This window comes from Macrotis lagotis, chromosome 3 (assembly GCF_037893015.1).
Source record: "Macrotis lagotis isolate mMagLag1 chromosome 3, bilby.v1.9.chrom.fasta, whole genome shotgun sequence".
NCBI classification, from domain to species: domain Eukaryota; kingdom Metazoa; phylum Chordata; class Mammalia; order Peramelemorphia; family Peramelidae; genus Macrotis; species Macrotis lagotis.
In genome coordinates, this window is record NC_133660.1 from 171164988 (window position 1) to 171189441 (window position 24454).

Consider the following 24454-nt stretch of genomic DNA (forward strand, 5'->3'; position numbering starts at 1 on the left):
GTTTAGTAGAGTAGTTATTGTTGGATGACAGCGATAGTTTAGTATGGACTTCAATGATTTGTTAGTTTAACTGTTCTCTCTCTCTCCCTATATTATCCACAGTCTTCCTTTAGCTTGGCTAATGTCTTTGAGTTTTGCTATAAAAGAAAATTACATGATTCTATTGGCTTACCTGGTGATGAATCTCTTTCTGAATTAATCTGGTCCTTATTACTGATAATAATAATTTATTGATTGATAAAATATTTTGTAGCAAAATATGGTTTTCAAATTATTACCTGATGTTGGCATTCTGTAAATTTGTGTTCAATGATGGGATAGAATGAATTAGTCATAAATCATTGAACACATCAAGAGAAAGTTTCTTTACTCCTAACATAGTAAGGATGTATATGTGTGTATGTATACACACACACACACACACACACACACACACACACATATGCAACAAAGATATACTAGCACTCGGCTTCTATAGTTATGTCCCCTGTTTTCATAAGGAAAATCATCTAGCTAGAAGGGGAGAGGGTTTTGACTTGTATGGTCTTCAACTAGCCATGAAGTCATAAGAACTCCATCCCCTTGTGGGTATAACCTGAACTTTGCCCCACCTCTGTCCAATTGAACCCTGGTTTTGTTGCCTCCATGGTACATTTTCTTTCTGTTATAGAGAACTTCAACATTCTTCTGCATATAGTGGAATACTCTTGTGAATAAAAAGAAAAGCAATTTGGGAAACTGGGTTCAACAAATACATTATATCTAAAATTAAACTTCTCTCTTTCTAAACCAGAAAGTGCAACACTTGCATTTTTTTCATTACTTTTCTCAGCATCACCATTCTACTATCTTAGACTATTTTTTAATCTCTCTCTTTCACTTGTAGCTAATCAACCACCATGTCTTATTAATTTTTCCATTACAATATCTTTAGGCTTTGTCCTTTTCCTCACCTAACACTACACAATAGGACCTCAATCCATCTCTACTGAATGGGAATTATGGTAACATCCCAACTAATCTCACTGATTTCACTCTCTTTCTCTAACTCCAAGACTAACTGCATTTAACTACTATATTAATCTTCCTGAAATACTGCTTTTAGCTACTATTAGTTATTTTTTGCCTTCTATAAACTAGTCAAACAATGCTACTCTATCTTCATTTTCCGCTGTTTCCTAACATAAATCCATAATCTCCCTAGTGCTATGTAATGCTTTTTCCCATCTTCCTGTGAAAATTCAACATATATCAGACTGACATAATATTTATTGTTTGGTTATATTTGGTTATAATATCTTTGAGTAGAACAAAATCTCCTGGAAGACTATGTATCTTCTACTTAGTGTAATTTCTACTTTTCTTGTCTTCACTGCTTTTCCAATATCAGCATCTAGTACAATGCTATGGATAGTCATCTTCAACTTTTTCCTTTCTCTCTGAGATTACCTATTAGATTTACAAGTATTATCTGTATGTTCACATTATTGTGGACATATGTCCACATTATCATAGTATGTCTACAACATAATCCTATATCCATTCTTGTCTTTCCCAACACCACCTTCCTGGCCACCACCCTAGGTCAGACTTTTATTTCCTATCACCTGTGCCACTACTTTATCTGGACTACTTGTTATTTTTCAAAAATACCAGTCTGATCATCTCACTCCTCACAGTCAAATACTTTCCAAAGCTCCTTCTTGTCTGGAGCATAAAATAAAAAAAAAAAACTTTCCAGACTGGGATTTAAAGCCTGTCATTATCCACCTCCAGCCTGCCTACTTTTCTATGTTTCTCTCACCTTAGTTTTGATCATATAACTTTAGCTCAAGGATAGCCAACCATAGAAACTTTTTTGGATTCTAACTAGTTGTTAGGGCCCTTTTCTTCCTCAAATTTTCGAACTCATAATTTTATATGTTGTCTTCTCCCAGTTGAAAGTATATCTTTTAAGGCAGAAGTGGTTTTTATTTTTTCAGTTTGTTTTTTTTTTCTTTTTTCATTTTCTCAATGCATTTCCCATAGCTGGCATTTAATAAACTTTTGATAGATTTAGTAGAGGGCATTTAGTAAAATATTTGTTGCTTGATAATTATAGTAATGGAGTTTTGTAGAAGCTGAAGCCATGTGCCTTTCTTTCTTATGTACTCCTTATTTTCTTATGCCTTTCTGACTTACACTACCAGATCATTTTCCCAAAAGACCCCAGAAACCAACTTCACAGTTAAAAACAAATAGATGAAAATCTCATTTGATTCCTATATTCTCCAATGGTCATCATTACTTTGATGGGAAATCTTGAAACTTGCCTCCCTTCATTAAAGAACTTTTTCCAATACAGCCCTTATCTTTGCTCTTCTTTGGGTAAGAGTCTAGTTTAATGTAAACCCTGCTGTGCATACATATAAAAAAAGCTTACACAAAGCTCCATTTTACCAGATCATTAAATGTTATTGCCTTTTATTTAGAAAAAAAAAAGATACAGGATACCAGATTGATCTTGTTTCAGTTTTCTTGATTACATCCACCTATTTATTAACATTAATCTTTTTAAATTAAAAGATATTTGAAAAAGAAACTTTCCTTTATTTTTTCTAAATAATGTAATAATAGTTTTTAACATTCATCATTCAGCATTTCATTTTTGTAAGATTTTTATTTCCAAATTTTTCTACCTCTCTCCTTTTCTTTCCCCTCCCCCAAACAGCAAGCAATTTGATATAGGTTATATAGCTACCATCATTTTAAACATTATTTCCATAATATTCATGTTGTGAAAGAAGAATCAGGTAAAAATGTAAAAATATGAGAAAGAAAAAAATACAAATTTTAAAAGGCAAAAATAGTTTGCTTTGATCTGCATTCAATTCCATAATTCTTTCTCTGGCTGTAGTTGGCATTTTCCATCACAAGTCTTTTGGAATTGTCCTTGATCATTGAATTGCTGAGAGGAGTTGAGTATCATAGTTGACCATCATATAATGTCACTGTTAATATGTTCTTCTGGTTCTGCATGCTTCATTCAATATCAGTTCATGTATGCCTTTCCAGGTTTTCTGGTCATTTATCATATAGATTCTTATAAATCTGACTCAGTTCTCTATATATTTGAGAATTGAGGGCTTTATCAGAAAGACCAACTGAGAAAATTTTTTCCATCTTTCTACTATGCTTCAAATTTTGGTTGCATTGACTTCGTTTATATAAAACATTTTTATTTTAATGTAATCAATATTATCTAATTTGCATTTAATATATTGTTCTCTATCTTCTCTTTATTCATAAATGCTTCACCTCTGAAGATTTATCTGGCAGATAAACTATTATTTGCTCTCTTAATTGCTTTGTGGTATCATCTTTTATGTCTAAGTCATGTACCCATTTCAATCTTGTCTTGAAATAGGATGCGAATAAATTCTTTTTTTGTTTGCTTTTTTGCTAGGCAGTGGGATTAAGTAACTTGACCAAAGTCACACAGCTAGGTAATTATTAAGTGTCTGAGGTCAAATTTGCACTCAGGTCCTCCTGACTCCACGGCCAGTGCTTTATCCACTGTGCCACCTAGCCAACCTTCCAAATAAATTCTTGATAAAAGAAATACTGTTTTTCTGTAGAAATTTTTTCTTATCTTAATGAGATACCAGTACTGTCCACAATTTCTTCCTTTCTATAAGGTATTTATTTCATCTTTCTGTCAGATAATAATTTTTTAAAAGATTATATGCTATCAAGGAACAACTAGATGTCATTCCAGTACTTCTAAACATTTTTAAATTCAGTTTAATGCCCAATCTTGTTCCATAATGACAGCTCAGGTTTTGGTTTACTGAGTGTTTACATTATTTACTTAGGGAGGGGAATGGTCAGCAAAGTGACAAGAAGACAAATGAATTCAGTGTAAAGTGTATCCTGGTGGTAGTTTTCAGAGGGTATAATGCCTCCCTAACTACAGTTTAATTATCCCATTCTAGTGGAATATGATTAAAAAATGTGCTTTTAAAAGGAGAGTGTTTTAAAATGTTGCATTTTGGGAGCATCAGAGTCCTATATCAAAATTCCATTTTAGTGTTATTTTGCATTTGATGGTGTTGATGCGGCTTGAAATTCTATCTGGGAGTTTAACATGAGAGTCCCAATTAGGGAAAGGCATCATTTTATGGCAGTAGCAGTAAAAGGTTTAGGTGTGGATTAAATGGCTACTTATTAAGACGCATTCTGGTAATGTTGCAGTCCTCTGATGGTCTCTATGGCAGAGTTCCCAGATAATTACTTCACCTGCTGGCTGGTTCTTCACTGTGCCAGTATATACAGAGAAAAGACAAGAGGGGGAGGGGGATAATTAAAGTTGAATTAGTAAAAAAATTTCTGATGTTTGCCTTTGATCAAGCATTGATGTAGTCACTATTACAAGTATGACAATAAAGAAATACCATTTCTAGGGAAACAGGAAAATTGTATAGAGATAATTACTGTTGCTTACCTGATTTCTTTTCTAAGACAAAATTATAGTTACCTATTTTTAAGAGTTGTTCTCTTTTTGTATTTCAAAAGGGTATCACTATATTGTGGAATTACTCTATCCTAATAAGCAGCTTCTTCCTTGGGGATAGGAGAAATAGGAAATAAAATTATTTAGAAGGCCCTGAGTACCAGAAGTAAAAGAAGGCTAGGAAGACAGAAACCAAAACAATAAATGACACTACCAATACTTCATTTCATGACTGATTTTTCCCTGAAAGAAAAATTAAGAAAAATTCTAATTGAATATTCCATTTCAGGCTTAGCAGAGAGACTGAAACACTGAACAGATAAAATAACAATTGTTTATTTGTTCTTCCAACATTCATGACTAACTTGCTGATAAGAATAGTAGAGATAATAAGAAAGTTTTAGTAACTATATTATTATGTTTCTATTGCAGTAAATTTCCAGTTCAAAGAATGATTTCCTCAAAGTACCCCTGTAAAGTTGACTATATAGATATAATTAAAGTCACCTAAAAGTTAACATATTTAGGAGGGCTAGGGAGATTGTGATTTTTTTAAAGGATGTCCAATTTACAGATTCAGATCTTTTGGCTTAGTGCTCTCTCCATTGAAGTACCAAGTACAGTATTCTTAGAAATAGCTGAAAAAATGATAGAATTAATTGGTGAAATAAAAGAATGTCTCTAAAAATGAAAAGTGTCTAGTATAATTTCTGATCAAGATAATTCTTATTTTAAAGATTTCCTACAGAAAAATTACCCTGAATTCTAGAAGCAGCAAAATAGAAGGGTAAAGTAGAAATTGAGGAAATCCACTGATCACCTCCTGACAGAGATCCCAAAAAGGAACTCCCAGAAAATTATAGACAAATTTCAGAACTTCCAAGTCAAAGTGAAAAATATTACAAGTAACCAGAAAGAAACAATTCAAATAGTGTGGCACTACAGTCAGGATTACACAGGACTTAGCAGCATCTACATTAAGGACTTGGAATGTGATGTTCCAGAAGGCAAAAGCTGAGATAACAACCAAGAATCAACAACCCAGTAAAAACTAAACATGCTTTTCCAGGGGATAAGATGAACATTCAATGAAGCATGAAACTTTTAAACTTTCCTGTTGAAACAACCAGAACTGAACAGAAAGTTTGATCTTCAAGTACAGGACAAATAAAGCATAGGGAGAGTGGATGGGAAGGGCAAATTATGAGGAATTTAATGATAGTGAACTGCTTATATTCCTGCCTGGAAGATGATACTGATAACTCATCTGAATCATCTCAATTAATAGAGCAATTAGAAGGAGCATATATAGACAAGGCACAGGAGCGAGCAGAATATGAAGGTATAATATATTATAAAGATGGGGTTAATGGACAAGAAAGGAATGAGTGGGAGAAAGGGAAAGGAGTGGTAGAATGACCTAAGATGCTTTATGTAAAAAAGTCAAGAAAAACCTTCTGCAGTGGAAGGGGGGGTGAAGGGAAATGAGTGAGCATTCAATTCTCTTTGGAAATGGCTCAAAGAGGAAACAACATGCACACTTAATATGGTAAATAAATCTATTTTACCCTAGAGGAAAAAAGAAATCTGTTTTACCCTAGAGGAAAAAAAGAGAAGAGGGGATGAGGGAAAGGGAACAGGGGGAGGGGAAGGGAGGTGCAGATGATAGAGGAAAGCGAAGAGGGTAGTCAGATACAACACAGTTTTTTGTTTGTTTTTTTTGAAAGATTGTGGACTTGGGTGACCTTCCCAGGACCACAAAGTTGAGTGACTATTGGGCATCTGGAGCAGGATTTGGACTTGGGACCTCCTGGCTCCAGGGCCTTTTCTTTGTCTACTGAACCACTTGGCTGCCCCACAACACACTTTTAAGAAGGGGCAAAGTGAAAGGAGAGAAAGAAGAGAATAAATAGGAGTGGGGAGGAATGGATGGAGGGAAATACAATTAGCAATAACAATTGTAGAAAAAAATATTGAAGTAACTTCCCTGATAGACTTATGATAAAGGATGTGATCCATACCAGAGACAGATCTGATGGTATCTGAACACAGACTGAAGTACATTTTTTCTTTTTCTCTCATTTTATTTTTTGTGAGGTTTTTCTATTTTGTGGGGGGAGAAGAGATTGTGTTTGCTATTACAACTTGAGGGAGGGAGGTATAATACACAAAGAACATGAATGGAAGTCTGTTACAAAATTATTAAATGTATGGAGTCTCTCTATTTTCCTGACTCAATTTTCATTATATATTTTTATCTTTCCTTTGCTCATCATTTGTATACATGTACATATATAAATATATCCATCATATGCTCATGCAGACACCTAACCCCCCATGTGCTAGGTTCATTTTCTACTTTATCCTCATGTGCAAGAATGCAACAGAGAATGATGAAAAGAAAACTGAATTACAGTCAGGAGATTAGAGTTAGAGTCTTGGATCTTTTACTCTTTAACAATTTTTCCTGAGATAATACTTAGTAGTTGTACCTCCCTCTTGTAGGGAAAAAGAGAGTACTACTGCTCTGATCTTTGTTTTCATCTAGAAAAACCTACTATTCTATACTGAACTTTGACTTTCCAACCTGAAGTATTCTCCTTCCTGGTTTCCTGCAATTCCTAGCCAAAATCCTATTTTCTGTAGGAAGTCTTTTTCAATCCCTATTAATTCTAGTACCTTCCTTTTGTTTATTATTTCCTATTTATCCTATTCATATCTTGTTTGTATATAGTTGTTTACATATTGCCTTCCCCTTGAAATAGTGAGCTCCTCAAAAACAAGCACTCTCTTTTTGTCTTTCTTTATATTCATATTTATATTATTAACTAACTCATTGACATCTCCTCAGTAGAGGAAATTGTGCTGGTTACAGAAGTATAAGAAAATGACCCTGCCATTAAGGGACTTAATTCTGCACCTATACTGTGAGGAGATGACTTAGTGTACCTAAGGAATGTGATGTTTTAAGTTGGAGAAATCCTCCTTTGAGCTAAATTAGACTCTTAGTGTTGATGTGGAAAACCCATCATCAAGGCCCATGGTCTTCAATGAGTTTCCTTGGTTTCTCTGAAATGACAGAATAGATTAGTAAAAATGTGTTTCTTCTATAATGGGAAACAGATCTCTATTTTCTGAGGATGAAGACCTTATGAATAAAAATAAATGAAGAGCTTTGGGGAGGGTTAATCTAAGGACAAGATCTGGCAAAGATTTTCTCAGGAAGAGGGGAGGACCAGGAAATTCTATGACCAGTTGTCTTTTATACTGGCAAAAATACCCTCCTTTCTTCAATTGCTCTTTCACATTACAGTGAATCTTCCACATGTACAGTGCTATTCTTGTTATTTCATAAAAAAAACCCTTTATTTTTTGTCTACTTGGTGTGAAATTTTAGTCTCTCTCCAGTCTACCTCTTTAGATTTATCACAAGTATTTTCTTCACTTCACATATTGTATGATCCAGTCAAATTATACTAATCATGGTCTTTCATTCTAACTCTATGCCTTTGTTTGTTCTGTCATTCATGCATGATGTGGGTACAATGGAAATAATGGTGACTTTAGAGTAAGAGTTCATATTCATGTAACTTTATCTTATTCAACCTGAGGTTTCTCATTTGGAAAATAAGTGGAATGAATCAGACACAATATCTGTTCCCTTCCTGCTCTAGTTCTCTGATTCTATTGTAAAACCATATGAGTCTGTATTTTTCTAAAGGGGTCTAGTTCTGGGGCTGCCTGGATTCTAAAGACAGAGCTTGAGGTTTTTTTTCCTTTTTTATATCTTTGAGTCATTATTTCTAGTCCTCCCTGCCACCTTAGAGTAGATCTTTGGGTTCAATTTCTTAAATGAAACTTATGTTGGTCTCTCTCTTTAAGGCATTGATAGAATCTGTTATACTGTAGCTGGCACAACAGAAAGACCAGTTATCCATTTCTCATAGTAACTGTTATGTCACACGTGTATAAGAAAAGCAATCCAAAGCAGGATAGGCATTCAGAGAATGCATGCAGATCTAGTGTCAAGTGTTCATTACCATGTGCAGGTAGTTGCACATGGAAAGAGAAAGAGAATTCTCTTCTTCATCTCATGGAGAGTCCAAAGAAAAGTCCCAAGCAAACTGTTAAGAAGACAGGAAGAGATTGAGAGTAGATCTTGTTTTCCCTCTAGTACCCACAGTGTGGGAGGTTCTTTGACACTTTAGTCTTTCACAAGGGATTAGGAAGGACAGAGATACCAAGATACAAATTTCTTTGTAAGTATCCAATCATGGCACAATCGGAAGAAAACAAAGTATAGATTCTACTCTCATAGCAAGTACTTAACCAGATATATAATTACCTGCCCCTAACTTCAGAGATTTCTCCTTTCCTTCAAGAGCCGTCACAAAGTCAAGCTCAAATAGGCAGCTAAGTGGTTCAGTGAATGTAGTTCAGTTCTAGCTGTGTAACCCTGGCCAAGTTTCTTAATCTCTCTGGTCCTCAGTTTCCTCATCGGCAAAATGAGAATGACAATAAGATATACCTCATTGGATTGTTGTGGGGATGAAATAAGTTCATTTAGGTAATGTATGTAAAATAATGTAATACTTTGCAAACCTTAAAACACAGTGTAAATAGTATCATTTTAATTATTTATATGACTATAATTCAATCTCCTCCCAGAAACCTTTCCTGATGCCTCCAGCCTCATATTTATTTCTGAGAGTGCTTTCTCATTGCACTTTTTATGGAAATCTCCTTTGCATGAATTCTTTACATTATATTGTAATTATTTTGTTTTTCCATGACTTCACTACTTGACTTTGTCTTGACAGTATGGCTATATTTTATTCATTCTTCTAGAACACACCCTCTTACCACCACCCCGATTGTCTAAGTATACTGCCTTGCAATTCTTCAATCACATCGATTTGGTTATTTTCTCCAGTGATGTAGACTACAGTGTATCTATGCCTATGGGATTCTTATGTCCTTCCATATATCCACTGGAATTTATCCCATCCTAAAGTGCTGAGAATCTACCACTAGACCTCATAACATTTTATATTTAATAGATACTCAAGCTTTAGCCTGAATTTCCCAGCATTTTGGTTTATCTTCTTACCCAGTCAGATTCTACTTCTCAACAATTCTTTATTTGAAATGGATTGCAGCCTGCTCATACAGACTATAAACATCTTCTTTGACCTCTGGTCATCCCCAAATACAATCATTCCAGGCTGTATTGTTCCATGACTCATAATCATATAATTTTTTTTTATAAAAGATAAACCTTTGTTCAGATAAACCTTTGGTCATTAAGAGAACTACACTGAAAAATTGTTGGTTTGGTTTTACTGTTAGTCTGATTTCATTGCTATGAAGAGTTTTTAATGAGAAAATTTCATTTACAAATTTACATGACATTTTCTTGGTAACTTTTGCTTACTTGAATCACTGAAGGGATAAATAACTTACTTGCAGAGCTTCACTTATGCAGAAGAAGTAAAAAAAAAACCCAAATCTTGCTAGTTTTGAGGTCAACTCTTTGTCCACTGTCACATGTTGCAAATAAATTCTCATTTTACTGATTTGAATTCTCTAATTTCTTAGATTCTAAACTGTTCTCCATTCCAGAATAAAACAGCATAAATGTTATCTTTGAATGCTTGAATGGATACATTTTTTTAAGTGTTCATTAAATTATATAAGTGTATAAATATATAGACATATATGTCTAAATGTATTTATATTTATAAGCATCAGAGATAGAGAAAGTTCAGTATAATGGATAGAGAGCTGTAATTGAAGTCAGGAAGACAAGTTTAAATGCAGTCATAGATACTTACTGTGAGATCCTGGGCAAGTTTCTTCATTTTTGTTTGCCTCAGTTTCCTCAATTGAAAAATGGAGACAATAAAATTATCTACCTTGCAGTATTATTGTGATAATATTTGTAAAATATTTTGATACTTTAGTGGGGACACAACAAATAGAGGAGATTGTCAGATAATTTATAATTGACCCTGGAAGGCATGGGGGTGGATAATGGAGTTACAAATCAATCCATGATTGACATAACCTTTCTGAAAGAAGTGGTTACAATGTATCCAGGCAGTGCTTATATATATATATATATATATATATATATATATATATATATATATATATATATATGCACCAGTGATGGTGGTATGATGAATCTGTATAGTATTTGATTTTTTTATCCAAATATCAAATAATTCTGTTAAGTCTTTTGTGTTTTGTTAACAGCAAGGACAGAAGTAGATTAATTTTATTTGCACTCCATAGGACTCAAAGGAAAAGATTCATTCATTTGAAATCTGTGCCCTTAACTCCACATGTAGAATTATTGAAGATGTATCACACCGACAGCATATTCTATTGTGAATGCTGCTTAAATTATGTATTTTTTACATTAGTGCTTTTTATATCTTATAATTGATTTAACTGGAAAAAAATTTAAAGTGTAAGCTGTGCCCTGAAATAGGCATTTTGATTGATATATAGATAAGAAGTTGCCAATAAGATAAGGTCTTTTCATTTTGCAATGCTCCCTTTACTATTATATCACGATTTTTCATATTCAATGCACAAGATTATAATATCAGAACAAGAGATTGATGTTACTGCCACTGTTGAAATATTAGGTTTGGACTATAGTTCACTCTGTGGTGACATGAAAAGTTCAAGACATCACAGCTCTAATAAGATTTGCTCATTATTTAATTAAGGCACTGAAAGCTCTCAGCAGAAATTCCTGGATCTATGACAGAATTATTGCTGATCAAAAGGTACACATCATTGAAAGGGTCAGTGTTAAAGGTGCCGTATAGTACAAATTTAATTTCAGTACTATGCAAATGGCAGCCTATTTAAGTTCCTGGATCCAATATAATGTACCCAGGGTTCTACTTCCTCCTGTTCATTTTTCTTTTTGTTCTCATCACTTGCATTTAAACACTTTGTCAGCATCTTTAGAGGCAGCCCAGGGTGCTAAACTGGTATAGTGAAAGCATCATGGATTTGGAGTCAATAAGCCTGGATATGAATCCAAGTTCTATTCTTGGCAACTGTGTGGAATTGGATAAATCATTTCACCTTTCTTGACAGCAATTTCTTTTCTGTGAGATGGATTGATGGGTGGATATAGTTAGGTCCCAGAAGGGTAAAGTGATGGCATTATCCAAATTTGCATTTTATGTTTCCATTGGACTGGAACCAATTATCATATTTTGCATGATTATGATTTCCAATAGTACCAACTCAAATACATGACTACTTCATGAGAGTCTTTATTTGCACTAATTAGAACCTATTTATACTTACAATAGTCACCTCCCATGGGAATGGAATACTGACTATGAATGATGAATGAGATATTAGCTATACATATATCTTAAAATTAAGTACTATAAAATTGTAAGCAGTTATTATAAATCAAATTTCAGAAACACAGTTTATCCTGAATTCTACTTCTTTGGTTGTGTAATATCAACATATTTAATATAAATTGGAAATTTCTTGTTAGAATAGCAGAATCTCTGAATGGGGAGGAACTGAAATATGTGGCATCCAAGCCTGTACAATAGGAATCTCTTTTATAGTATCACCAGAAAGTGATCAACCAATCTTTGCTTAAGATCCTTGAGTGAAGTCAAATAAAGGGAGATCTTACCTCTCCTAAGACAATTTCATCTACGATTGAAATACTTTGTTGGAGATTTTTCCTAGTATTTAGTATTAATTTGGCTCTTCATTAGACATTTGTTTTTCCCACTTCTCCATCTGAGGAAAAACAGAAAGTTAATCTTTCATCAATATTATAGCTTTTTATGTGCTCCAGTTATCATGTCAATGGTGTATTAGAAGGAACATGAGATCTAGAACTAGAGAATTGGTTTTATCACTAGCTGTGGAATACTAAAAAAAACAAAAACCTTTCTTCTTTGGGTCTTATTTTCCTCATCCATATGATGGGAGCATTTGAACTAGATTAACTCCAAGGACTCTTCTCTAGTTCTTAGGATCTTTGCTCTCTCCCAAATCTTTCCTTCTCCATAATAAACATCTCTAGTTCCTTCAAACAATCCTCATGATTTTGATATACTTTATCATCTCTGTCATCCTCAAGAATTTCTCTAAATCAGAATTTCTTACCCTAGGATCCATGAAGTCCTTCTCTCCACTCTTCCTCCCTTCCTCCATTCTTCCTTTCCTTTTTACCTTTCTTCCTTCCTTCTTCCTTTTTTTTCTTTCCCCTTCATTATTTCTCTTTCCTTTCTTCCTTTAAAATATTTTGAGATTGTAATTATTTTTTTCATAATCCAATGCATTTTCATTGCATTTAAAACTTTTCTGATTTGGGGTCCATTGGCTTAACCAGACTTCCAAAGGTAATTAGGAAAAAGAAAAGTCTGAGTCTCTATTTCAGACCATAAATATCCTTCTTAGAATGTGTTATTCACAAATGATTCAGTACTCTAGATGTTATCTGTTCAGGGCAGAGTACAGTAGAGGCATCAATTTTCCTTGTTCTGAACCCTGTTCTTTTCTTAAAATCAGGCTCATTTTTTGAATAACTTGTTACTTGCTCATATTGAGTTTGTAGGTCACTAAAATTTCCCAGTTTGTACATCTTAGGTTGATCTTTTGGAACCCAAGTGTGTAAGACATTATAGTTATTCCTATTAGATTTCATCCTATCAGATATGAGTTAATATACTAGTCTGTTAAGATATTTTTGAATCTTCATTCTATTATACAGTTCACTGCCTCCCACAGATTTCTGTTATCTGTAAATTTGACATTTGATCTATAGACAGATAAGGAAAGCTATGACAAATATATGTTACTGATGTCACTGATAATCACCTTCCAAATTGACGTCATATTAAAAATTGCTCATTAAAGCATTTCAGTATCATGTAATTGTATGTATCACTGAACAACACTTCTCACACGTGAACTATCCACAAAAGCTACCCTAGTTTGAGGTATTCCCAAATACACCCAGAACTATACCTATAATGTGTTTTACTTTTACTAGCCACTTAGGACACACATTACTTTAATGAGGACACTTTTAATCAAACAGTATAGGAAATAAAGAGATAAGATTCCCTCCCCATTCGTACATGGGATATACTCTCCCACACCACCACAGTGGGTGAGTATATGTGCATATATGCTTATGTAAACACATATAAGCAGTGCTTGTATCTCAGCTCAGGAAATATGCAAAGAGGTGAAAAAAACGTGAAGGGCAAACCCAGCTATGATACCTGTGGCCAGGGTATATGAATGTGTAAGACAGTTCATTCACAAATGCACACACACACACAAACACACATCACATGCTACATGGTATTGTGCAGTATGGATGTTCTCCTATGATATCTTTTGGGAATCCTATCTCAGCAGTTTTCTAGATACACCCCTTTGCTTATTGTTCCTTACCAGTTGTTGCTTCTGATAAGCCTCTGGCCTTCATTTTTTGGGGTCACTTGGTGACCATAAAGGCTCACTCTTCTAGAATGCAAAAATGAATAGATGGTATCAATTGGGGAAGGATGATAGTTCTTTTGTAATAGCTAGATGTGATGAACTATCATACTTTACTAATGTATTGCCCCACCTCCCAAAGAAAAAGCTAGAAATGACTATCTCAGATTATGATTAGCTTTTAAAAATTATTTATTTTTGTTTTCAATTACATGCAATGATAATTTTAAGCAATCATATTTTTGGTATGATTTTGAATTCCACATTTTTCTCCCTCCTTCCTGTCCCTGCTCTCTAGACAGAAAATAGTCTGAGTTATGTATGTATAACTATAGTACACAGATTTCCCTATTAATCATATTGTGAAAGAATCAACAAAATGAAAAAATCCATGAGAGGAAAAAGCAAAAGATAAAACAAAGGCAAATGGGGTTAAGTGGCTTGCCCAAGGCCAGACAGCTAGGTAATTATTATGTGTCTGATGCTGGATTTGGATCCAGGTACTCCTGACTCCAAGGCTGGTGCTTTATCCACTATGCCATGTAGCCTCCCTGATAAAACAAATTTTAAAACTTGAAAGTAGTATGTTTTGGTCTACATACAGACTCCAAATTCCTTCTCTGGATGTGGATGGTATGTTCAGTCCTTTAGAATTGTCATTGCTTATTTGCTTATTGTTCTACTGAGAAGAACAAGTCCCTCATAGTTGACAATCACACAATGTTGCTGTTAATGTGTACAGTGTTCTTCTGATTCTATTGATTTAACTCAGCATCAGTTCATACAAGTCTTTCCACATTTTTCTGGTCTGACATGCTCGTGATTCTGAAAATTTTTTTATTTATTTATTTTTCCATGCAATGGTAGTTTTCAGTAGTCATTTCTTTTGCAAGGTTTTGAGTTTCACATTTTTCTCACTTTCCCTTCTTTCCTCAACAGAAATCAAGCTAATACAAACTATATATGCATATATATATATATATATATATGTATGTATGTATGTGTGTATAACCATACTAAACATAGATCCATCTTAATCATTTTGTGAAAGAAAAATCATATCCAGACAGTTAAAAAATTAGTAAAAACATAATACATAAGATAACTGAAAAAAATTGAAGGTAGTAAGCTTTGAGTTGCATTTAAATTCCATAATTCCTTCTCTGGATATGGATGGTATTTTCCATCACAAGTCCTCTAGAATTGTCTTAGATTATTGTAATGCTGAAACTAATAAGTCCATCATAGTTGATCATTACCCAGTGTTGTTGTTAGTGTGTACAATGTTCTTCTGCTTCTGCTCATTTCACTCAGCGTCAGTTCATCCAAGTCTTTTCAGTTTATTCAGAAGTACCATCTCTCACAATTTTTTTAAGAAAGATTTTATTTATTCTGAGTTTTACAATTTCCCCCCATTCTTGCTTCCCTCCCCCCCACCCCCACAGAAGGCATTCTGTTAGTCTATACATTGTTTCCATGGTATACATTGATCTCAGATGAATGTGATGAGAGTGAAATCATATCTTTAAGGAAGAAAAATAAAGTATGAAAGATATCAAAATTACATAATAAGGTAATGTGTTTTTTTTAATTGAAGGTAATAGTCTTTGGTCTTTGTTCAAACTCCACAATTCTTTCTCTGGATACAGATGGTATCCTCCATTGAAGATAGTCCAAAATTATCCCTGGTTGTTGTACTGATGGAATTAGCAAGTCCATCAAGGTTTATCATCACCCCCATGTTGCTGTTAAGGTGTACAGTGTTTTCCCAGTTCTACTCATCTCACTTAGAATCAGTTCATGCGAATCCTTCCTGAATTCCTATCCCTCCTGCTTTCTAATAGAATAGCAGTGTTCCATGACATACATATACCAGAAGGATCAAAATACTCAGTCTAAAGATGAGGAAGCACAAGCTCCTGCATCTAAAGACTCCAAGAAAAACAGAAATTGGGCTCAGGCTATGATAGAGCTCAAAAAAGACTTTGAAAATCAAATGAGGTAGTTGGAAGAAAAACTGGGAAAAGAAAGGGGAGAGATGCAGGAAAAACATGAAAATGAAGTCAGCAGCTTAGTCAAGGAAATCCAAAAAAATGCTGAAGAAAATAGCATGCTAAAAACCAGCTTAGGTAAAATGGATAAAACAGTTCAAAAAGTTATTGAGGAGAAGAATGCTTTAAAAAGCAAAATTGGCCAGATAGAAAAAGAGATAAGAAAACTCTCCGAGGAGAACAAATACTTCAGACAAAGAAAGGAATTCAGGGAAATTGGTGAATTTACCAGAAATTGGGAATGAATACTTCAAAACCAAAAAAATAATGAAAAATTGGAAGAAAATGTGAAATATCTCATCAAAAAAAAACTGATATGGAAAACAGACTTAGGAAAGATAATTTAAAAATTATTGGAATACCTGAAAGTCATGATCAGGAAAAGAGCCTTGACATAATTTTCAAAGAATTACAACAGGAAAATTGCCCTGATATTCTAGAAGCAAAGGGCAAAATAGAAATGGAGAGAATCCACCGATCCCCCGAGAAAGAAATCCCCAAAAAATCAACCCATAGGAATATTATAGCCAAATTCCAGAACTCCTAAGTCAAAGAGAAAATATTACAAGCAGCCAGAAGGACACAGTTCAAATATTGTGGAGCTGCAGTCAGGATCACACAGGATTTAGCAGCAACTACATTGAAAGCTCGTAGGGCTTGGAATATGATATACTGGAAGGCAAAAGAGCTTAGAATGCAGCCAAGAATCAACTACCCAGCAAGGCTGAATGTCCTCTTCCAGGGAAAAAGATGGACTTTCACTTAACCAGGGGAGTTTCAAATGTTCCTGTTGGAATGGCCAGAGCTGAACAGAATGTTTGATCTTCAGATACAGGACTTGAGTGAAGCATAGAGTTGGAGGAGAAGGGGAAAATATGAGGGACTTAATGATGATGAACTGCATGTATTCCTGCATAGAAAAATGACAATGATAATACTCATATGAACCTTCTTAGTTAATAGAGCAGGTAGAGGGAACTTCTATAGTTGAAGCATAGGAGAAAGCTGAATTTGAAGATAAAATATGGTGTAAAAATGGAGTGAATAGAAAAAAGGGAAATGTAATGGGAGAAAGAAAAAGGAGAGAGGGAAGAGGCCAAGATATTTCATATAATAAGATTTTTCTTTATTACAATGTGCTATTGCAATGATATGGAAGGGAGGAAAACAAGGGAAATGAGGGAATCTTCGCTCCTATCAGAGGTGGTTAGGAGAGGAAACAGCATAAATACTCAATGGGGTATAGACATCTGGAGTAAGAAGGAAGGGAGGGACAGGTGGAAGGGGGGAATGTGAGTGATGGAGGAGAGGATGGACCATGGTGGGAGAGTGGTCAGATATAACACATTTTCTTTTTTTACTTCTTGGAAGGGGCTGGGATTGGATGGCCTGTCTGGGACCATAGGGCCAGGTGGATGCTGGGTCTAAGGGGTGGAATGGGGGCTCAGGGCCTCTTGGACAGAGCCGGGGATCTGTCTGCTGCGCTATTCAGCTACCCTACAGGAGAGTCAGAGTGAAAGGAGAGAGAAAATATAGTACATAGTAGTGGAGAAATACGAAAGGAGGGAGTTGCGATTAGAAATGGCAACTGTGGAAAAATATGGAAGTAACTTTTACCATGGACTTATCATAAAGAATGTGATCCATCCATGACAGAGTTGTTAGTGTTGGAACAAAGACTCAAGCACATTTTTTTATTATTATTCTTTTGGGGGGGTGCCTGGGGCTGCATAGCAGGGTGATCGTTGGGTGTCTGAAGCCAGATTTGGACCTGCCTGCTCCTGGCTCAAGGGCCAATGCTCTGTCCACCACCCAGCCCCCCCCCCCCCATTGTTATTACTATTTTATTTTATTTTGGGTCTTTCCCCCCCCTTTTTTTTTTGGTTTTTGCAGGCCAGTGGGATTCGGGTGGCTTGCATGTCACATGGCTAGGTGATTATTGGGTGTACAGGGCTGGATGTAGGCTCAGGTGCTCATGGCTCCAGGGCTGGTGCTCTGTCCATTGTGCCACCTGGCCATACCTACAATTATTTCTTTTTTTTTTAATTTTAATTTTTTTCTCTCCCCTTTACTTCATCACTCAAGCAAGTCTATATTTATGGGAGGGTATTTTGTTTACTCTTAAGAATATTTTATTAATGTAAAAAAACATTATTTGTACAAAATGAGAATAAATATTAAAGAAAAAAATTAAAAAATACTAGTTGCAAAAGTTGTTTCCCAGATTACTACTTTTTTTTGATCTTGGTTATAGTGGTTTTGTCTGTTCAAAAGCTTTTTAATTTAATGTAATCAAAATTATCTATTTTGTTTTTAATGATGTTCTCCATCTCTTCCTTGGTCATAAACTGCTTCCCTTTCCATAGATCTGACAGGTAAACTAGTCCTTGATCTTCTAGTTTGCTTATAATATTTTTTTTTAAGTCTAGATCCTGTTATCCATTTTGTTCTTATCCTGGTATAGGGTGTGAGTTTGGTCTAATCTATGTTTCTTCCATACTAACTTCCAATTTTCCCAACAGTTTTTATTGAAGAGAGAGTTTTTACCCAATAGTTGGAGTCTTTGGGTTTATACAACAGCAGATTACTATAATCATTTCCTGTTATTGCACCTATTCTTTTCCACTGATACACTACTCTATTTCTTATCCAATACCAGAGAGTTTTGATGACTGATGCTTTATAATATTAAGCCACCTTCTTTTGCATTTTTTTCATTGAATCCCTGGAAATTCTTGACTTTATTTCTCCATATATATTTATGTGCAATTTTTTCTAACTCACTAAAGTAATTTTTTTTGAATTTTGATTAGCAGGGCACTAAACAAGTCATTTAGTTTTGATAGAATTTTCATTTTTATTATATTAACTTGATATATCCATGAGCAGTTCATGTTTGCCCAATTATTTAAATCTGATTTTACTTGTGTGAGAAGTGTTTTGTAATTCTTTTCAAAAAGTTTTTTGAGTCTGCCTTGGCAGGTTGACACACAGGTATTTTATATTTTCTGAGGTTACTTTGAATGGTATTCCTCTTTCTAGTTCTTTCTGCTGCATCTTGCTAGTAATATATAGAAATGTTGAGGATTTATGAGAGTTTATTTTATATCCTGCTACTTTTCTAATCATTTCTAGTAGTTTTTAGATGATTTTTTGGTATTTTCTAGGTATGCTATCATGTCATCTACAAAGAGAGAGAGTTTTGTCTCTTCCTTCCCAATTCTAATATCTTCCATTTCTTTTTCTTCTCTTATAGCTGAAGCTAACATTCCTAATATGTAGTGGTGATAATGGGCATCCTTGTTTCATCCCTGATCTTATTGGGAATGCCTCTTGCCTATCCCTGTATCATATAATGCTTGTTGATGATTTCAGATAGATGCTGCTTATTATTCTGAGGAACAATTCACTTATTCCTACACTCTCTAGTGTTTTCAGTAGGAACAGAGCTTGTATTTTGTCAAATGATTTTTCAGCATCTATTGATATGATCATATGATTTCTGATAGATAAAAAAATTTTGTTAATGATAAAATTAATAATACTAAGTTTTCCTAATATTGAACCAACCCTGAATTCCTGGGATAAATTCTACTTGATCATAGTGTATTATCCTAGTGATAACTTGTCATCATTTTGTTAAGATTTTATTTAAGATCTATATTGCATCTATATTCATCAGGGTGCTAGGTCTATAATTTACTTCCTCTGTTTTAACTCTTCCTGGTTTAGGTATCAGCACAATATTGGTGTCATAGAGTTAGGCAGAGTTCTGCCTTCACCTATTTTTCCAAAGAGTTTATATAGAATTGAACCAAATATTTCTTAAATGTTTGATAGAATTCATTTGTGAATCCATCTGGTCTGGGAGATATTTTTCTAAGGGAGTTCAATAATGGCTTGTTGAATTTCTTTTTCAGAGAAAGGGTTATTTAGGTTTTAAATTTCCTCTTCATTTAATCTGGGCAACTTATATTTTTGTAAATATTTATACATTTCACTTATATTGTCAAATTTATTGGCATAGAGTTGGTCAAAATAATTCCTAATTATTATTCTAATTTCCTCCTCATTGATAGTGAGTTCACCTTGTTCATTTATGAGACTAGCAATTTGGCTTTCTTTTTTTTAATCAAATTGACCAGAGGTTTATCAATTTTATTATTTTTCATAAAACCAGCTCTTGGTTTTATTTATTAGCTCAATAGTTTTCTCACTTTCAATTTTATTAATTTCTCCTTTAATTTTAGAATTTCTAATTTGGTATTTAATTGGGGGTTTTTAATTTGTTCTTTCTCTAATTTTTTTAGCTGCATATTTATTTCATTGATTTCTTCTTTCTCTAATTTATTCATGTAAACATTTAAAGATATAATATATCCCCTGACAGCCTCCTTGAATGTATCTATCCCATAGGTTTTGGTATGTTGTTTCATTACTGTCATTATCTGGGATGAAATAATTGCTTCTATAATTTCTTGCTTGATCCACTCATTCTTTAAAATGAGGTTATTTAGTTTCCATTTAGTTCTGGGTCTATATCTCCCTGGCCCAATATTGCATATGATTTTTATTGCATTATGATCTGAAAAAGATGTATTCACTATTTCCACCTTTCTGCAGGTGATCATTAGGTTTTGATGCTCAAGTACAAGTACATGGTCCATTTTTGTGTAAGTGCTCTGTACTGCAGAAAAAAAGTATATTCCTTTCTATCCCCATTCAGCTTCCTCAATAGGTCTACCATATCTAGGTTTTCTAGCAATCTCTTACCTCCTTATCTTCCTTCTTGTTTATTTTATGATTAGATTTATCTAAATCTGAGAGCAGGAGGTTGAGGTCTCCCACTAGTAGAGTTTTGTTGTCTATGTCTTCCTGTACCTCTTTCAATTTCTCCTCTGAGAATTTGGGTGCTATACCATTTGGTACATACATATTTAGTATTGAAATTACTTTATAGTCTATGGTACCTTTTAGGAGGATACATTTTCCTTCCTTATCTCTTTTAACACTATCTACTTTGTCTGAGATAAGCATTGATACCCCTGTTTTTTTTTTCACTTCAGCTGAAGCAAAATATATTTTGCTCCAACCTTTTACTTTTACTCTATATGTACCTCTCTGCTTCAGCTGAGTTTCTTGTAAGCAGCATATTGTAGGAATCTGGTTTTTAAACTACTCTGCTATTTGTTTACATTTTAAGGGAGAGTTCATCCCATTCACATTCAAAGTTACAATTACTGACTCTTTATTGCCCTGCATGCTATCTTCCTTCTGTTTGTATTTTTCCCCCTTTTTCCCCCTTTATCCATATTCCCCAGTTTTTTTTCTGAATACCACCACCTTTAGTGTGTTTGCCCTCCTATATCAAACCCACGCCTTTCTTTCCCCTTTCCCTTTTCTCTTCTTACCTTCCTTCTGTTAGTCCCCCTTTTTCTCCCCCTTCCCTTCCCCCATCCCCCTTTCCCCCTTTAATGCCTGAAAGTTAAGATAAGTTTCTCAACTCAACTCAGTGTATCTAAGTTAATTGTAAGCCAAGTCCAATGAGATGATGATTCAGGTTATTCTCACCTCCTCCCTTCTTCCCCTCCATTACAACAGGTATTCTGTACCTCTTGATGTAATAAGATTTACCCCAGTTGGTCTCCTCCATCCTCACATCTCCTTACTGTCCCCACTTTTAAGGAGGTATTATTTTTAAATCATTTTGAGTCACAGAAAATTTATGAGTGTTCATCACTTTTGGCTAAGTATATTCTCTCTAATAGAATTATAATTCTCAAGAGTTATGAGACTCTTTCTCCCAAGAGGTTATATAGTCAGTTTCATCTTATTGGATAGCAGTGTTTTTTACTTTACCTTTTTTTTACCTATTTTTTTACCTTTTCATGTCTCTTGAGCCACCTGTTTGATGTCCATTTTTTTTATTTAGCTCTGGTCTTTTCAACAGGAAATATTGGAAGTCTCCCATTTCATTAAATGTCCATATTTTTCCCTGGAAGAGAAGGCACAGCTTTGCCAGATAGCAGATTCTTGACTGCATTCCAAGATCCATTGCTCTTCAGAATATCTCATTCCAGGCCCTCCAATCCCTTAATGTTGCTGTGGCCTGGTCCTGAGTCCTTACTGTGGCTTCTTGGTATTTAAATTTTTTCTTTCTGACTGCTTGCTGTATTTTTTTCTTTTATCTGATAGTTCTGGAATTTGGCCACAACATTCATTGGTGTTTTCTTTTTAGGATCTCTTTCAGGAAGGGATCGATGTATTCTTTCAATAACAACTTTGTCCTCTAGTTCCATGATATCAAGGCAATTTTCTATCACTAAATTCTAATATTAAGTCCAGCCTTTTTTTTTTCTCTTCAATGTTTTCAGGAAGGTCTATAATTCTCAGGTTGTCCCTTCTTGATCTGTTCTCAAGTTCAGTGGTTTCTCTGATGAGTTATTTTACCTTTTCTTTTTCTTTTTTTTGATCTTTTGGTTTTGTTTAGTAGAATTTTGTTGTCTCATGAAGTCATTAGTTTCCACTGATTCCATTCATGTTTTTTTTGGCTCTTTTTAGTTTATTACATGATTGAGTTACACTAGTCCAAGTTAAACAGCGGATCCCAAATGGTTACATTATACAAGTTGTGAGGTTTTTAAACTTGTGACAAGGGACAGAAGGGTATTTTTGTATTCACTGCAAGGAAATCCTCACTTAAGCTTCAGTGAGCCACAAACACTTTCAAAACCCATGAACTTTCAGCTGGTCATCCTTAGCCAGTCCAATATTACTGAAGAACTGATATATGTTCTTGCACTGGTCACCCTGTAGCTGAATTACGTCTCCATATTCTGGATGCTCAATTACAGTACCATTGCAGGCAAATTTCTTCTTGAATGCCTTCACTAGTTTCTTTTTATTATAATCATCAGAGATCCCCCGGACAGTAGTGAGGATCTTCCTGCCGTTTCTCTGTTGAATTCTTATATGGATATAATCTTCAGTCCAAGCAGGAAGCAGGTCATCACCCTTACTTGCATCAGCAAAGGGGTCAAAAGAGTGGAGGTTCTGGATAGCGGACATATCATATGACTCCTTTCCCTCAATGGAAATGGCCTGTGGAAGGAGGTGGCAGGAGAAGGAAGGTGGGGGGACAGAGGGTCAGGAAGCAAGGGGGCTTGAAGGGGAAGCTGCTGAGTCCTCGGAGGTGGCTCAGTGACTGGGGCACATTCATTTTTCTCAAGAGAAGAATTTTCCTCATTTACTTTTTACAACTCTATTTCCAGTTGGTCAATTCTAATTTTGATGCAGTTTTCCATTTTCCCAAGTGTAGTTTTGAGAGAGTCATTTTCTTTTTCTATTTGCCCAATTGAAGATCTGAGAGAGTTATTCTCATTTTGCATTTGTCCAATTGTATTTTCCAGGGATTTGCTGTCTTGCTGCAAGGTGTTAATTTTTTTCTTGATTTTCTTTTCCCAATTTTCCCAATTGATTTTTAAACTCCTTTCTGTTTTCTTCAAAGAAGTCTTTCTGGGCTGGAGACCAGTTCATATTCTCCTCAGAAATGCTAGATCTTTCTGGGTTAGAATCTATTTCTTCTAAGTATTTCTCCATGGACACCCTATTTTGCTTCATATTTCTAGGATCTTGTACTGGGGATGGGGCTGGTTCTCAAAGGTTTGCTTTTGAAGATCCTAGAAGCTTTGTTCACTTGGCTTAGTAATTCCAAGGGATGATCAGTAAGGAACACTGGTTGCTTTCTCTGGAGTGTTTGGGTCACTCAGCAGCAGTGTCTGAGTTGACCTTGAATAATGTGCTGAGCCCTGGGGGAGGGAATTAATTTCTTTCTGTTGAATGAACTCTGTTGCCCACCCTTAGCCTGAGGGGTTAGGGGGGTTGTTTATTGTTTGTTCTGGGCAAAGGTCTCTGCTGACACCATGGAGCTCAGGTCCCTGGCCCAGCTGTTTGTTCTCCAGGCATCCAGGCATGCTCTGAAACTCTGTGCTGGAACTCAGCCTCCTGTAGCTTCTTTTCCCTGGCCAAAGACTCCACAGCTAAAGTTGGATCTAGCACCCATCACTCACCAAAGTCTCTTAGGCTGAGGCTGACCCTCTGGCTTCACCCAGCTGCTGTCTCTGTGTTGACCCTCTGCTCTCATTTCCAGGTTCAGCCACAGTTCCCTGAGACAGACCTTCTTGGTTAAGTGTTCTTCTCCTAGCTTCTCTTTCTGGGTTTTGTTGATTGAATTTCTGTTAAGAGGTTTCTTTCATTTTGTTTTTAAGAGGAAAGAGGAGCAGTTAACACAGTGCCTGTCTTCTCTCTGCCATCTTGGCAAGAAGTCCTAGCTTTTTTTTTTTTTTAGCTCTTTATATCTGGTACTGAATCTCAGTCCATTGCCCCAGATAACTAGAAATAT

The 24454-nt window shown here is 35.0% G+C and overlaps 1 protein-coding gene and 1 pseudogene across 3 annotated transcripts in view; one reads left to right on the plus strand and one right to left on the minus strand.

The window, feature by feature from the left end:
* KCTD8 (potassium channel tetramerization domain containing 8) overlaps window positions 1-24454 on the plus strand; it is a 293990-nt gene that overhangs the window by 253709 nt on the left and 15827 nt on the right. Inside the window, exon 6 of one of the 3 annotated variants that reach the window (XM_074229520.1) lies at window positions 19976-19980. The exons of the other annotated variants lie outside the window; for them this stretch is intronic. Within the exon in view, the coding sequence (XP_074085621.1) occupies window positions 19976-19980 (5 nt within the window). The remainder of the gene's footprint in view (window positions 1-19975; window positions 19981-24454) is intronic. 3 annotated transcript variants of the gene reach the window in all.
* On the minus strand, window positions 22780-23121 carry LOC141517961 (eukaryotic translation initiation factor 1 pseudogene; annotated as a pseudogene).